Source organism: Ambystoma mexicanum, chromosome 14 (assembly GCF_040938575.1).
Source record: "Ambystoma mexicanum isolate Mex_15411 chromosome 14, UKY_AmexF1_1, whole genome shotgun sequence".
NCBI classification, from domain to species: domain Eukaryota; kingdom Metazoa; phylum Chordata; class Amphibia; order Caudata; family Ambystomatidae; genus Ambystoma; species Ambystoma mexicanum.
In genome coordinates, this window is record NC_090940.1 from 88,231,935 (window position 1) to 88,249,559 (window position 17,625).

The following is a 17,625-nucleotide window of genomic DNA, read 5'->3' on the forward strand; positions in this document are numbered from 1 at the left end:
TCATTCAGACACTGGGATGCTTCCCATTCAGACATTGGAATGTTTCCCATTCAGACACTGCAACCTCTCCATTTTAGAAACTGAGGTATAGCTCATTCAGACACTGGGACCATTCTCTTTCAGACACTGGATGCTTCCCATTCAGACACTGGGATGCTTCCCATTCAGAGAGCGAAACATCTCCATTTTAGACACTGAGGTATAGCTCATTCAGACACTGGGACCTTTCTCGTTCAGACACTGGATGCTTCTCATTCAGACACTGGGACCTTTCTCATTCAGACACTGGATGCTTCCCATTTAGACACTGGGATGCTTCCCATTCAGAAACTGGAACATCTCCATTTTAGACACTGGGGTATAGCTCATTCAGACACTGGGACCTTTCTTGTTCAGACACTGGATGCTTCTCATTCAGACACTGGGATCTTTCCCATTCAGACAGCGAAACATCTCCATTTTAGACACTGAGGTATAGCTCATTCAGACACTAGGACCATTCTCTTTCAGACACTGGATGCTTCCCATTCAGACACTGGGATGCTTCCCATTCAGAGAGCGAAACATCTCCATTTTAGACACTGAGGTATAGCTCATTCAGACACTGGGACCTTTCTCGTTCAGACACTGGATGCTTCTCATTCAGACACTGGGACCTTTCTCATTCAGACACTGGATGCTTCCCATTTAGACACTGGGATGCTTCCCATTCAGAAACTGGAACATCTCCATTTTAGACACTGGGGTATAGCTCATTCAGACACTGGGACCTTTCTTGTTCAGACACTGGATGCTTCTCATTCAGACACTGGGATCTTTCCCATTCAGACAGCGAAACATCTCCATTTTAGACACTGAGGTATAGCTCATTCAGACACTAGGACCATTCTCGTTCAGACACTGGATGCTTCCCATTCAGACACTGGATGCTTCTCGTTCAGACACTGGGATGCTTCCCATTCAGACACTGGATGCTTCTCGTTCAGACACTGGGATGCTTCCCATTCAGACAGCGAAACATCTCCATTTTAGACATTGGGGTATAGCTCATTCAGACACTGGGACCTTTCTCATTCAGACACTGGATGCTTCCCATTCAGACACTGGGATGCTTCCCATTCAGAAACTGGAACATCTCCATTTTAGACACTGGGGTATAGCTCATTCAGACACTGGGACCTTTCTTGTTCAGACACGGGATGCTTCTCATTCAGACACTGGGATCTTTCCCATTCAGACAGCGAAACATCTCCATTTTAGACACTGAGGTATAGCTCATTCAGACACTAGGACCATTCTCTTTCAGACACTGGATGCTTCCCATTCAGACACTGGGATGCTTCCCATTCAGAGAGCGAAACATCTCCATTTTAGACACTGAGGTATAGCTCATTCAGACACTGGGACCTTTCTCGTTCAGACACTGGATGCTTCTCATTCAGACACTGGGACCTTTCTCATTCAGACACTGGATGCTTCCCATTTAGACACTGGGATGCTTCCCATTCAGAAACTGGAACATCTCCATTTTAGACACTGGGGTATAGCTCATTCAGACACTGGGACCTTTCTTGTTCAGACACTGGATGCTTCTCATTCAGACACTGGGATCTTTCCCATTCAGACAGCGAAACATCTCCATTTTAGACACTGAGGTATAGCTCATTCAGACACTAGGACCATTCTCGTTCAGACACTGGATGCTTCCCATTCAGAGACTGGATGCTTCTCGTTCAGACACTGGGATGCTTCCCATTCAGACACTGGATGCTTCTCGTTCAGACACTGGGATGCTTCCCATTCAGACAGCGAAACATCTCCATTTTAGACACTGGGGTATAGCTCATTCAGACACTGGGACCTTTCTCGTTCAGACACTGGATGCTTCCCATTCAGACACTGGGACCTTTCTCATTCAGACATTACAGCCATGCCTGTAGTGGCGCTGAGGCGTTGTTCCTGTGGCTTCATCCAGCACTGCTATTTCTGTATATCAATGCATCTTTGGCAGGGTGCGTCTAACTGGTGACCCTTCCCGTAAGCTCTAAACAGTTAGGATCCATTCACCAGAGGCCTAGAAGAGAGTGTGATTCACTCGTATTCACACAGGGCTCCGTTGGCAGGGTGATAATGGAAAGTGTGCATGCATTTCAGCAGGCAGGTGGTGCGAGGCTCTCGCTATAACCAAGAAATGACTGGAATTTGTGAATTTCCAAGGTGCAAATGGAATGCTGCTGGATCTTGACACATCCCATGCAAACTGTGGCCGACTCTAAAATGATGCATTCTGTCTCATGCTGTGCTCACTTGAAAAAGCGCACAATAGTTCTTGAAGGAGTGGTCTAGTCCAATGCTTGTACTCTGCGTTGTGAGCTGATGCAACTGTCGCTTTCCATTCATATGTCTTGTATGCTCTCTGCCTCTGGCCTCTCTGTGTCTCTCTTCCCCCTTCCCCTGGTTCGCTCTGCCCTTGGTCCCTTACGCGTGCCTCCTCTGCCTTGCACCCTGCCTCTCTATCCCGTCTCCCTCTCTGTCTGTCTTTTGGGGAGTGCAAATAGCACCTCCTCGGCACTGTTGTAAGGTGCCTTGAAGACCCTCAATAGAGCTTAAGCTGCAGGTGGCCCACGTCTCCCTGATCGCGGCGGAGTTGTCCTGCTTGTTAACAGCCTTCCTAGTAGTGATCCGGTTTTGCACCTACAGTACATCTGCTGAAAAGAAATAGAATGCCGCCATGTCAGCCTGAAAAGCATTGCCAGTATGCATTCTCTTGCACGTCACTTGCCTGTAGTCATTTCGCTGCAGTTGGCCTTGCCTATCTAAATAACTGACCTAGTGGGGGAAATGGGGAGGTGGGGGTGTGCAGGTTGAAGAGCCGATACAAACCTCACAAACAAGATAGAGAACAATGTTTGTTGCAGTACAAAGGCTGTAACCTTTTGATTGTTTACACATAACATTCTCTTTTTTACACATCGTGTAGGGCGTGCAAAAAACCCTTAAGGAGCCCGCCAGTCCCCTGATCTTTAAATCTGTAATGATAAAAACCCCTCCATATATGCACAACTTGCCGATAACCTTTCACCTCCCTCTAGCATGTGCAGAGATGACCCCTGCCCCTCCACTAATATAGACAAGTGTCTGAGGTTCCATTCACCCTGAATTCCCTAAGCTTCAATGCACACGGATCAGCTTTCTCCATTTCCAACCTGCTCTGACCACTCAAAATAGGCTCGCTGTGAAAATGGCTCAAACCACCAGCCTAGCTGGAAAGTGACAGGGCCCTGGACCTATGCACGCCCCCAGGGAGCTACAATTCGGGGGAGGGGGCAGCAGAGGTTGCTCAGATGGTTGGGGTGGCTGCAGGGAGGGAGAAGAGAAATAGTGGAGTAAAGCGGGCAGTGATTGGCGAGATGCTCTTTGAAGAGTAGTGGCTTCTGGCCCTTCCTGAACTCTAGGATGGAGGGGCAATTCTGGCCTGCGCTGGTAACCTGTTCCTGAGGGAGGTACTCCCAACATTGTATCCCAGGCAGGCTGCCTTCCTCTGGTCTCCTTCAGCTATTGGGCCCCACACGTCATAGGCCATCGTTGTTAGTACTTCCATGACCTTTGCACTATGGAATCAACAGAATGCTCTAAGGTTATTAAAAGCACATCGTGGTATGGTTTCTGTTGACTGGTAAAAACCAAAAAGGAAACCTGAAAAGGGGGGGGTGTGGTGTGTGTGTGTGCGTGCGTGCGTGCGTGTGTGTGTGTGTCAATTTAAAGATTTGCAGGAAGGCAAATTGTTTTGAATAATTGTGTTGTCTCTACTTTTCTCCGCAGGGAGTGATTCAGCCACGATGGTGAGCTGTCTGCTTATCTTGGCTCAGACAGTAGACACCCGGTAAGTTTGATATTACCCAGCCACAACAAAATTGCATGAGGAAAAGTGATCCCCCTCCTCCACCCCCAGGGCATTTATGGGAGACTGTAACCCACCGGCGGATATAAAATGAAAACTTGCTATCAGTGCCTGGTCTCCTGCTGGCCACGCTTTGTCTGTGTGATGGGATGCATTTTATGCTGGCCTCTTGAATGGGGATCCGCCTGTGTTGCTAGGCAACGTGCAGACCGTGACATGCACGCCAGCTGTGTCGGGTTGTCAGTCGCCAAAATCTAGACATTTAAACTGAAAATCTGTCAAGGACATTGGTAGGAAACGGTGACAAGGGAAAGGACGTTAAATGTAAAATGTTTGGGGGAGGATGGCAAGGGCCGTGGAGTAAAGTCAGAAGCGGTTAAAACAGTACTCGTGCCTTGATTCTGAGGACTGGCGCCTGCACTTGTTAATTGTAGTTTGCATACATTGTTACCGTTAAATAGCACCGAGTGTGCCCAGTGCAGTGACTAGCATGCCCCGCTCGTGTAGAGGCAGGCAAGGGGCCGGCACCTGTCTGCAAACAAGAGAGCTGGTGACGTGCCCAAGTGCCAAGCTATTCCCTGACACAAAAAGGCGGGAGACTTTGAGGTACTACCCTGCTACGCAGATGCCCCCCTGTCTCCAGTCCCACATCAGCTGGTGGCAGCAGTGGGCGTAACCCTGGGGCATTCCGGAATGTAGGTAAAGAAAACAACGAATAAGAGTAAAACTCTCCCCTTAACGAAAATTAGCAAAATTCCCAAATCCGCAATAGCCCCTACCACACATTTGCATGGGGGGTTTGGGAAAAGGGCTAAAGATGGGTGTGAGAGGAACACCGGGGAGGCTCAAAAGGGGGGGTAAAAAAGATCGCCTTTTGTTAAAAATGGCTAGGGGAGAAGAGGGTTGCTGTACCCTCGGAGATCCTGAGCAGTTCCTGCAGCCTGGTATGATCCCTGGCTCCAGCGCCCACTCAGGACATCCTGGCAGAGGGTGGTGGGAATTCCCAATACCATCCTAGAACCTTGGCACTGTTTGCTCCTTAGGCAGCCACACGATGAGTCTATTTTCATCCTGCTCCAGAGTGTTGGAGCCCTAAATGGGTTCGTACAACTACTATACTAAATATAATGAAGAGTGTTGTTGGGTTTGCTGATGCTATGGTGTCAGTCTAGGAGCCTTATGTTAGTACATATGTTATACAAGGTATAATGCAGAGCCTTGTTGAATTTACAGATGCTATGCAATCAGTGTAGGAGCCGTCTGTTAGAACGCATGTTATATAAGGTATAATGCAGAGCATTGTTGAATTTGTTGATGCTATGCAATCAGTTTAGGAGCTGTGTGTTAGTACACATGTTACACAAGGTATAATGCAGAACGTTGTTCAATTTGCTGATGCTATGGGACCAGCGAGGAGCCTTATGTTAGAAAACATGTTATATAAGGTTTAATGCAGAGCGTTGTTGACTTTGCTGGTGCCTTGGAGGCACTTCCGTGGTTACCAGTGGTGCTCTCAATCTCAGTTCCATAATGACCTTGGGGTATTTTGCAGCACGGTAATGAAGTCTGGCTCTGAGCTTGTGAAGGCAGGAGTGCGCTCATTCTTCGAGAACGCCGCTGAGGACTTGGAGAAGACCTTGGAAAACCTCAAGTTGGGTAAATTTACTCATTCACGAACTCAGATGAAAGGGGTGTCGCAGAACATCAACTATACCACCGTGGCCCTACTTCCCATCTTGACCTCCATGTTCGAGCACATCGCTCAGTACCAGTTCGGTGTTGACTTACTGCGTAAGTATGCTTTATCTACAATGGGCTTTTTATAACACGCAAGTGCTATCAGTCTGTACTTTTCAGATTTCATTTAGAACGTGGTGTCAGAAACACAGATATAAAAAATAGGGGCATACACTGTGAAAACGACAAGGTGGTTATGATTTTAAGAGGGTTGATGAAACCATCTCATTGCATTAATAGAAGTATTTTTGAAAGGTATCATGAAAATTGAGTCTTTTATAGAATCACACATGACAATGTGTTTGTTTCAGAGTTGGTCAGTTGCCTCTGTAATATGTTTCCCAGTGCTCGCATGCTCTCTGTGCCTACAACATTCCTCTGACACTTTTCCAGGTCATATCATATGCTGTTGGGTAGTGCATTTTACATTCCAAAGCCTCTTCCTTGCAACAGGAGCCTAAATCTGGCGATAGAGGACTGGAACCTTTGGTTAACCATCACAAGTGAAGCAAGGGCATATGGATTTTCATAAGTCTGCACAATCTGCAGTTCATGGAGGGAAAGCTATTAGCACCTGGGCTAACTTCCCGTGTACTTTGCTTTCTGGAGGCTGAAGATTCAGTTTTGTCGGGGTGGTTTCTCAGATCTTAAAGTGATTGGCTGAACAATTCATAGGGGGGATGGAAGCGTAAGGGTCAATGGATACAGATTCCTTCTGACCTCACCATGACATAAATGCCAATCCTCCTGATTTAGGCAGGAGATCCGGATTTTTCCGTGAAAAATATTGCTATTTTTCACACGTTCTTCCGCCTAAAATAAATCTTTGCTCTATGCATTCCTATGACAAAATCTTTGTCTCCCGATTGTTCAGGGGTAATCTCCCGCACAGGTGGGTTGAAATGTTGGCATGTATGCCATGAGGCTTTCGAGAATGCCATATCTTTACCTACCAAGGGAAAGATAACTGTTTGGTCTAATTAATCTTGCCTGCTTAATAGTCCATATTTTGATTGTAGTAAACAATTCAACATCATGCTGGTAGTTTCGCTTTAAAACTGTCTCCCATGTGTTTGAATATGGACAATTGCCAACATGAGATGTCATCTTGGGTTTATGTGTTTTAATCGAATTTTAACTACTTGACTTTTTTGTGTGATTTTCTTTAAACACATTTCTTTACCAGAGAATGCTGGGGAGACGCTTTGCCATGTTTCCTCCCTACCCCATCCAATATTGCCTGATCCCAGCCCTCCATCTACCTTTTGGTGGAAAAAACAGTAAAAAGAATTCGACCAGTTGAGGTCTTCCAAAAAACATACACCTGTCATCTTAACTGAACGGCATTATGCGTTATATGATATCCTATTTCTTAGATATGCTGATAGGTTAAATGGAATAGGGGATTAAAATATATAGACAATAACAGAGCATTTGAAATTTCTAAAAATAATTAATCGGATATGGCACAGACTTTGGAAGATGTTGTCACTATGCTATGAGGCATCAGACATTATATACACATCTCATATACTCATATGTCCCGTCCCCTTTCCTCCATCCTTGTTACCATCCCCCAACATGGGGACAGTGCTGGGACCATTATCAGCAAAAAATTGATCTTCCCTTTTAAATTTAGGAAGGCATGCATGGGCGTAGCCCACCGAGGACCCGCAGCCCTCAGGCGGCTCACCTCAGTTCATTTTTTCCGCATGGACACTGTCGGACCTGGTAGCCAGTGCAGAGACTTATTTCACTTTCCGCTTGCTCCACTTCTTTGTTTTTCAATCTTATTTAACCTCTTTCAGAGCCTTTCCTCCCCCAGCGTATTTTGGCTGCAGGAGGTTACAAGATATGCTTTGTGCTACTGCTCGTTCCTGGTCTTTGACCCTCATGCACTCTGTCTTGAGTGCCTGGTGGCCGACCACAACTGGGACACGTGCACGGCTTGCGGTATCCAAGAACAACCAGACTGGCCTGACAGTTGTCCTGGATCTGTCATTTCTCAGTCTGTCTTTACTGCTAGAATGCTTCAAGATGATTACTCCTGCGTGCATAGCAGAGTCTCTGTGTGCAGGGGACTGGATGTGTTCCCTAGACCTCAAGGATGCGTACCTGCATGTCCCCATCTACCAGCCGCATCAGACGTTTCTGCAGTTCATGATTATGTCGTGCCACTTCCAGTACAAGTTGCTGCCTTTTGGCCTGAACACGGCCCCTCGTTTCTTCATGAAGTTGATGAACTCAGTGGCGGGGCTCCTCGGCTTGGAGGGCCATCACCTATCCCCCTATCTGGACAACTAGCTGGTGAGGGTAGGTCACCCAAGGAGGTGATACACTCCTGCTAGAGATTGGCAAATATTCTTCATCAGCTCGGTTTCTCCCTCAACCAGAGGAAGTCACAGTTGTGCCCCTCCCAGGATCTGGTCTTCCTAAGGGTGCATTAGAACACAGCCATTCAGCAGATGTTCCCCACGCTCGAGAGGTTCCTCTCCCTTCGCAAGGCAATAGGGTACTTTCTTGCCAACTCAACCACCTAATCAACCACTGATTCAGTTATTCCCTGTTCCCTCCCACCTTCCTACCTGCTTTTGAACCCTGATCGGGCATCGACCTGTGTCCATTTATATAGTGATTACTGGGCTACGCTGCTGATGTTCGGCACGTTATTTTACCTTTTGACCTGCAGTGAGTGTGCTACCATTTTCCAGAGCTCCCGCTCTAACTTAAAGTGATTTTTTCTGTAGCAGAGACATTGTCTGATTGTTGCCGCTTCACGGCCTTGGGGTTTCAGCTCTTCCTTCTTCCTTCCCAACCCCCTCCCCGCCCCTGAACCCTGATTGGGCATCGGTCCATGTGCATTTGTATAGTGATTGTTGGGCTGCTCTGCCGACACTCAGCGGTGTGTATTATTTTACCTTTTGACCTGCGGTGAATGTGCTACCATCTTCCAGAGCTCCCCCTCTTACTTAAAGTTATTTTCCTGTAGCATTGTCTGATTGTTGCTGCTTTACAGCCGGGGGATTCAGTTCTCCCTTGTTCCCTCCCGTCTCCCTCGCCGCCCCTGAACCCTGATTGGGCATTCGGCTCTACTTAAGTGATCCCAGTAGGGCAGCCTCACTGCTTATTGAAGCCCCGTGGCTCCTAATGAAGCAGCTCTAGATCGTGTCAGCCGGGGAAGCAGGAAGCCTGCAGCCATCCACCTGTTTCGAATGACAAAGTAAGTGCAGTGTGGACAGGGGGCAGCCATCACAGAACTCCACTAACCTGACCCACCCCTCAATTTACTCTTATATATCTCCACCCGTAAGCATCTCAGTGAACTATATTGTTTAGCCACCTCTCACATCTCTCTAGGAAAGTCGAATCTGGGTGTTTTTGCATTGCTGTTGTGTTAAAGAATAGGCCTTTTTTCCTCTTTCTGGGAAAGTTGAATCTGGGTGTTGTTACTGTTGGGCATATTGGTTACTGCTGTGGCCACTGGCTTCCTCCCCCTTTGGCTGTTGATCTCTGTTGCCCTCTCCCCCCATCTTCCTTCCACACTGTTTCCTGCATTCCCATTGCGTTGTGTTACCTGCTTCCTGTGTGCCTCCTTCCGTATGAGCCCTACCCTCCAGAGCATCCTGTGGTGCATGGTTCTAGGCTGTGCTTCTTTGCCTCTCCCACTCCCCCTCTTTCCTCCTCGTACCCTCTATGATGCTCTTAATCTCTCCCATCTTCTCAAACTGCTACTCTATCTTCTATCCTATCCCTCTCACTAAGTCTGGAAGGAAAAAGTTCAAGAGGGATATCCAGGTCTCCAACCTAGGACTGCCCATCGTGGATACTTACATCAGCACTTCCTCCAAACAGACTTTCACTGACATCCTCTTTTGTCGTTCTCTCTCAAGACCTATAGACCCCTCATACGGTCTCTGTTCTCTCTCCTTTTTCCTCCTCTCCCATTAGTGGTGGTACCTGTTTGGAGGTCCTCTGGACCTTCTTCCACTCCTCCACAGCCATCATTAATGTCTATCAAATCTGGTACTGTCATGGTCCAGGGCTCTCAACCAAATCACCTCCTTCTGGATAGGTGTCCCCCACATTTTATCAAATTGATCCCTTCTCCTGCCACTCCTACCTGCTCTCTGGCTCCTTTGCCACCTCCTTCCTCCTCCTCTGCTTCCTCTCTGGCAACCCACACCCTGCCACATCCGGCTACTGCCTCTTCCACCCTCGTACCCCTCTGCCACTTCCGCAGAGTGTACCCCATTCCTGTACCCCGGCCCAGAAGTCTTTCAAAAGTGGAAACCTGCTCAACGTAGCTACTCTCAACTCTCACTCGACATATGCCACCACCTTGAAGACCTTGACCTTGATGTCCTTGCTCTCACCGAAACGTGGTTCATGGCCAGCTCTGTCACAAGCTTTGACACTCTCCTCCCTGAGGGCTATAAGATCCTCACCGAGCCCAGAACCAATTGGCCCGGATGTGGAGTGGCCCTGATCTTTCCTGAATGGGTTCCTGCTTCTGTTATTCCCAAGCAGGCGTATTCCTCCTTTGAGTGCCGGTCTGCAGGCTCTCTATCTCTCCTGGCCTCTCTCTAACTGTGGCCACCATCAACAGGCCACTTGGCCAGGTCGCACTCTTCCTCTCAGAATGGACGGACCTCACCTCTTCTCTTCTTGTCTCTTCCTCTCAAATTCACCTCCTCTGAGATTTCAACATCCACCTGGATGCCTGTGGGTTGTTCTGCAACCTTTGTCACTCTCTCTCTCCTTTTCCATTCTGCCCTCTGGTCCAACACGCTCTTACATCTTAGATTTCTCATCTCCTCAGACATCGCCCTCTCTAACCCTCTCACTACTTCTCTATCTTGGACTGACCACTTTCTGCTCTCCTCCCACCTGACGCTTCCTGTCCCCAAGGCAAATCCCACCCCTGCACTGCCACCTGCCTTCGCGGTCATTTGGCCAATGAAACAAGTGTCAGTGGTCTCCTTTGCCTCCACTTTCTCTGCTTCCCCAACTCCTTCAGATGACTCCCACTATGACATAGCCCTCGCCAACCTGCATCTTTCTATCTCCAACACTCTGGACATCCTTGCCTCTGTCATGAGGAACCGTCTGAAGCCTACCTCCAAGTGCAACTCTTGGTATGACTCCGACTTGGCTGCACTGAAACTTAAGTGTAGGGTAGCTGATCAGAGGTGGAATGCATCAGGCACCTCCACTGACAAAATGGACTGCCGCCTGCTCCAAAGACAATACAGACTTTCCAACTTCTCCAAAAAGAGGGTCTATATTCAAGCCTGCATCTCTGTGACCTCTACCAACACGGCCAAACTCTTTAAAATCTGCAAGGACCTGGCCAATCCTACTGCAGTCTCTGCCTCTCCTGTTCCCTCCCAGGCCGTCTGCTCGGCTCTGGCCTCTCATTTCACCACTAAAACTCAGGACATCCTGTCCTCACTTTCCTCTTCCTCTCTCTCCCTCTACCTCTCTCAGGCCCCCTTTGGCTGACTTTCCCCCTCCTCTCCTTCTTTCCTACCTCTCTCCGATAACTCCTGACTCTATCTCCAGACAAGTCTGATCCATGAAAGTGTCTTGTAAACAGGTGCTACCCTGCTCTTCCAGAACTATCAAGCACCATGTTGATTCCTTCGCTCCAGCCTTGGCAGATTAATGTAATCACACTTTCACCAGTGGATCTTCCCCTCTCTCCTCAAGCACTCCCTTGTGCACCCCTTATAAAAAAGCCTTCTGCCAATCCTTCCTGTCCAGCAAACTATTGCCCGATCTCCATCACTCCTTTCCTGGGCAAGCTCCTGGAAAAGCTGCCCATCTCCCAGCTAACACTCCACACTGAATCTGTTGGTTGTCTACTTGACCATTGTTCTGGCTTCAGAGCAGCCAGAGGCATGGAACCTGCTCTTCTGAACACCAGTGAAGATCTGCTCTCTAACCTTGACTCCAGCTCTCCCGCTGTCCTCATCCTCCTTGACCTCCCCTGCCACTTTGACACAGTCATGCCATCCTGATTAAGCGTCTCTGCGAGAACCTGGGCATCACGGATCAGGCTCTGGCATGGCTGACCACCTTCCTCTTGGACCGACCCTCCCAGGTCCAACATTGATCCTTTCTCTCCACCACCTCGCTCTCCACATGTGGTGTCACTTGTTACCGGCCACTGCAAGGTTAACAAGTTGCCCCGTCCACAAAGGGGTGGGATTTGATGACAGACGTTGTTGGGGGTTTGGGGTTTCTGGGAAAAGGCGCGCTGGGCGCCAGTAATGGCGAGAACGAAAATAAAACAGGTTGTTGTTAAAACCCCTACGCGTGTGTGTGTGCATTCATTTGCCGACGCTCGGCAACATCACCCAGGGCTCTTTCCTCTCACCCTGGCTCTTCAATGTCTACTTGGCCGCTTTCAGCCACCTGATTTCCACCTTTTCTTCCAACTTCTAGTGTTATGCGGATGACACACGGCTCTCTTTCAGACTTCCCTCAGCCTCCTTTCCTTCCTTTCTCATTCCTGACTGTCTTTCCGTGATTCAGAAATGATGCGCCTCCAGTGATCTCTACCACAATACCAGTAAGACTGAGATTCTGCACATTGGGACCCCTGTTCCTGCTTTCCATTGCACTATGGTCAACCTCCTTCAACCCTCTACATTTGTCCTCCTTGGTGGCAAAAAACCTACGGGTCATCTTCGACTCCACTCACTCCTTCTCTCCTCACATCACTGACCTTGCCAGGAAGACCCACTTCCAGCTACACCTCATCAGAGGTATTTTACCTTTTCTCACCTTCCTCCAGAAGCTCATTGTCTCCATAACTCTGGTTCTCTCCAGGCTGGACTACTGCAACAGCCTCTTTCTCAACCTGCCTAACTCTACTCTTTGCTCGCTTCAACTAATCCAGAACAGGACTGCAAGACCTATCCTTGGGACTTTCCATCCCTGCAATCTGTGCACTGGCTTCCGGTGGCTGAAAGAATCAATTCAAGACCCTTTGCATCATCCACAAGGCTTTTTGGGGCCAGGTCCCGCACTATACCCACCTCTCTCAGCATAAATACCTTCCTAGACCCCTTTGCTCAGCTACCTCGAACTCTCTGAGGCTCAGACATTTCTCCAAGCTGAGAGTGGGGGGTAGATATCTCTCCTCAGCAGGGTCCTTCCTCTGGAACTGCCTCCCTATCCCTCTCAAACTGGAGCCAGACCACCTGAAGTTCCAGAAGCTGCTCAGAGCTTCTTTTTCTCCTCTGCCTTCTGTCTCCTTCTTCCTTTCTAACCTTCCTGTCTGCCTGCCCTGACTGGTCTCTGGGTACCCCCAGAGTCTCCCAGGGCAACAGGCTCCTCCATGACCAGTCTTCCTGCACTGCCTCCGGGCCTACTGCACATTTCGGGGCTGTAACTGTAACTTCTTCTGCCCCCTGCACTCCTTGCACTTACCAAGAGCTGTACTGCTCTGGCTGCACTTACTCAAAGCATCGGTGCCCTGGCTGCCCTTTCTCCTTCCCTCTCCCATGCACTTCCCCCTCTCCCTTTCCCGCTTTGCACGTTTGTTGTCACACTTGCACGATTCGAATGACACAAGGCCTAGTAGGATCATTCGTCCTGTTTTCCCTCTGTGCCCTTTCCTTGTCGTGTGGCCCCTAGAAACACTTGTGTACAGGCGCGTTATAAATAACGAATCATAGCCTATCATAAGCGGGTGTCCCTCCAGCCTTTATATCTTTTCTAATTCCCTAAATGGTGTCTGTTGACTCGAACCAGAGACCAAGGGGACAAGTGGACAGCCTCAACACCCAAACCCAAGAATGAAGAGGCGCTGTCAAGAACACAGAAGACCAAGAAAGACGTATGAGGACACTGCCACTTTAGTTCCGCCAGAGATTATTATTCTGTCATGTCAAGTAACTAGGAGGGACTGTGACCCAGGAGTGGCAAAACACAGAGAAGAGTTTGGTATTGTTCCCCCTGCGCAGGACGCTGATTTGGTCAGCCGCCCAGGGAGGGAACCTGGGGAGTGCGAAGTTATTCTGACCGGTCTTAAGTTGACCTTTTGCATGCCAATTACCTCTCAGATCCCTTCTCTCTATTGATGACCGAATGAATCTATGTCCACTTTGTAACTAGAAATGGATAGCTATAGCTTTGGTTCCTTCGCTCTCCCAGTATTGTAGTAAGGCTTCCTCTGTGCCTTTTCATGAATGCCCTTGTGGCTCGTGCCGCACATTTAGCAACTTCCTGATCGTCCTCTGAAGTGAGACTTGTGGGTAATGCCCAGTAACACCACGGAGCTTCGGCCCCGCTTTCACCATAGGCTTTGCACTTACTGTGCCAGATGAATGTTGTGTGTGTTGGTCTGTGTCCCATACTAGAACCTGGAAACGCATTACTTACATCATTGTCTCTTCATCAAATACAGAATAATCCACATTGTAAAAGAATCTATTGTACTCCAGCCCCTTGAAACATGTGTTCCATCTCTTTTCAGTGGATGACGTGCAGGTGTCTTGCTACCGGATATTATGCAGCCTCTATGCACTTGGTACCGGAAAGAACATCTACGTGGAGAGGTAAAGGGGGTGCAGAACAGTAGGGTGCAGTTGGGCAGTGTGCGGTGATGCAAGGTAATTATGGGAAAGCTCAGTATCCCTTGGTGGCACAGTGAGCGAAGTGCAGAAAGTGGTGCAGAGTGGAGGGTGGGCCGGTGGTATACTGACACTACACAGGAGCGCAGGGTGCGAAACATGAAAAAGCAAATGCCAGTGTTTGTGACATTGGCAGAACACTCCTATTCTGTGCATTGTATTGAGGAGTATTTCGTCCCAACTACTTTCTACAGCATGTGAACAGACACAGTTGAGGATGCTCCCACATCCAATGTTAAAGCCTAATGTGTTTGGGAAGTGTAACTGATCTCTGCGCAGGAAGATCACTGAACCTTTCAGCCATAGGTTCTTCATGGAGCTTTGGGCGTCCTTCAGGACTCGCCCTGTAGATCTGTGGACCTTGACTGATCACTAGCCCTCCTACAGGTGCTGGGTTCATGGCAATGGCACTTGGGTGTTCACTGGAATGGCAAGCAGTGCTTGCATGGAACCATTTAGATCCGCCTCAATAGCCCTCAGCAGCTTTCTGTGCAGGCACACTGGACAGCAATGAGTGCAGTGGGCGCAATAGCATTGAATCAGGCATATTGTTGCATTTGAGAGCATCGGTCCTCGCCAGCACCTTCCCCCGTGAGCACGGTGTCATGAAGAGTTCAGCCAGTATTTGGGACAATGTTACCCTGGATCTATGTGAGGTAATCGAACCCAAAAATAGAGCATGACATTTTAACTAACCCAAAATACCCCCAAAAATACCAATTTATTTGTTATTTTTTGCGGGTGTTCCCCCTGTAAATCCCCTGTTTCCCCACGTTTTGTATCCCACCCCAACCACGCGCCCAACAGATTTAACCCCTTTCCCTACCCCCACATATTTTATTTTGTAAAAACAGTATTTTTTCGGTATTTTCTATTCGTTAAAATGTCATTCTCTATTTTGTATTCGGTAAAATCACTGTATACCTGTTTTTCCCATATTTTAGCCTTCAACTTAACACACCCTGACCTAAACTAATGTCCCAAGCACAAATACATGGTCAGGAATCAGTGCCGTTGAGGTGGTGGCCATTTCATTTGCCTCATGTTAGGGCCCCTTATTTGGAAGGAATTCAATTCTCTTTCGAACGCTAATGGAAAGCTCACAGCAGTAGGAGTGCATGAAAGCTAAATCCCTCTCCTCTGACCACCCCACGACCACCCCACTTTCCCCAACCTCCCATGCAGAATGTTTCATAAGACTTGACTCCTCCAGAAGGATGCTATGGTGGGGGAAAATGTTAGCAACATTGGCCAAAAGTGGGCAAAATTGCAGTTTTTAATGAAAATCCTTCCTGGCTTTGGACTGTGCTAAACAATTAGAACATTGGAAGGTTGACAGGACATTTTCAGACAATGCACTGGTAGAGGGCAATGATGGCTACTTGGCACCCTTTATGGCACCTTCTGCTTGGCTCACCCAATCAGGAATGATAATTCCATGCACATTCTGAGCACTATTAGCCAGGGTTTGCTTGGATGTGTTGCTCTTCCTTGTCATGGCCATGTAGAAGACGCCCTGGTGCAGTGGTCCTATCTGATGGTTACTGCTCGTTCCTCTCCCTTACGAGTAACATGCCCTCCCTACATGGCCGCACATTAGTGCACCCCTCTTCTGGCTCCCGCAGTGGGCTGGGCTGTGACATCTTGAGAGACGCATCTTACGTGGCATCCCCTGTACGGCCATGGAAGGTCAAGCAATGCAAAGGGGTGTCTGTGCGGAGATGTGCAATGTATTTGTGTATGGTGGAGAAACGTTTAGACTGCCTCTCGGGATGAAAAAATATGGCACCTGGCACAGTTGAAATTCCCAGTCATTAGGTGCCCAAAGCCCTCCTAAATGACGTTGCTGTGCTCAGGATGTTAATTTGGGCTTCCAAGCACCTAATGCTTGGAAATTCCAGCTCTGCCAGGCATTAAGACTTAAATAATTCCTTTGTCCCAACATTCCAATGTTTCTCCTTGTCTCTCCTAGTTCTAAACAGAACATTTGGTATGCCCTTGGGATGTGGCGTTATTTAAGCAATATTACCCGTGCGGGGGGACATTACCAGGCCAGGTTATGCCCCAGGGCCATAGTTACCGGTCAGAGTGAAGCGAGGGCCTTAACAAAGCACCGGTGCATTACCAGGACCGGTATTGTCCCCCCAGCCTGAGTAATATTGTTTAAATAACCTCTGCCTAATATTGCTATTGATACTCGGCACGATGTACCGGGGTACTAATAGTTTGTAAGTTGTGAAACCGCAACTTTAAAAAAAAAAAGATAGCAGTCATAATGTTTCGGGAGGAAGGGACTATCCATAGTCCCTCCTCCCTTTTCATGGCAGCCTTGCTGACGTCGGTGCTGCGCTGGGAACACTACTTTTCCCGGCTCAGCCAATGGACAAGAAGCAAGGAGCAAGAAGGTAAGTGGGGGGACGAAGTGGGGGTGCCTTATTGGCTATGCACTGCACTTTGTTCACACATGTGTAGTTTGTAGTTATTAACTTCAAATGGTACAACCTGCACAGCTTCTCACCAAATCCATTAATGTAGTCATACATGGAATCTGCAATCAGTCCTTCTCTTGTCACGCACCCACCCTATGCCGATCCTGGGTTCAGCTCGGAATGCCCCCTGCCATTGACTAAACCCAATGGGCGCACAGACCTCAACACACACAGTACTGCGCTGCTTTTAAAAGATGCCAGCCCAAATGGTGGCTGCACACTACTTGTACAGCGCTCTGCTACTATCGAGCGAGCTAGGCCTGCACTTTAAACAATAATATGCAAGTAAATGCATGTATTCATCCATCCAACACTCACCCACTCACTCTCAGTCAACAAACGATCCATCAAGACAACGTTCCTCCTCCTCACTCATTAATCCATCCACTCTCCCAACATGTATCGTTTCACTCTCCCACTCACCAATTCATCCAGCCATCAAACATCCACTCACTCACACAAATCCATCCATCCAACAATCACACTTGCATACTCTGTCAATCACTAATACATCCACATATACATCTCACGCTCACCCACCAAACTATCCAACACTCACCCTCTCAATCATCATTTTATCCCGCAACCCTCACCCTCACTAACGCTCTCACCAATTTGTCCTTCCATTCAACTCTACATCCATCCATTCCTCCATCTAGCCATTAATCCATCCATTCATTACTCATTCTCTTGCACGCCCATTGCCCTCTTACACTCTCATAAACACATATTTCGAAGGGATTGTGTCCTCCGACGTATTCCTTATCTTAGATATCTCTTTCCAGCTTTGCTGGCCTCGGAAATGTTTTCTCTCTAGAGGGCACTGCGCGTCGACGTCCGCCGAGTCGGTGTCCCT

At 48.3% G+C, this 17,625-nt stretch overlaps 1 protein-coding gene across 7 annotated transcripts in view; it reads left to right on the top strand.

Annotated features, from left to right (window-relative positions):
- Window positions 1-17,625, top strand: part of RYR3 (ryanodine receptor 3) — a 1,751,462-nt gene that overhangs the window by 1,225,622 nt on the left and 508,215 nt on the right. For all 7 annotated transcript variants that reach the window (XM_069638568.1, XM_069638566.1, XM_069638573.1 and 4 more), the window contains 3 exons: window positions 3,823-3,883; window positions 5,454-5,692; window positions 14,124-14,205. In XM_069638568.1, coding sequence (XP_069494669.1) covers window positions 3,823-3,883; window positions 5,454-5,692; window positions 14,124-14,205 — 382 coding nt within the window. The remainder of the gene's footprint in view (window positions 1-3,822; window positions 3,884-5,453; window positions 5,693-14,123; window positions 14,206-17,625) is intronic.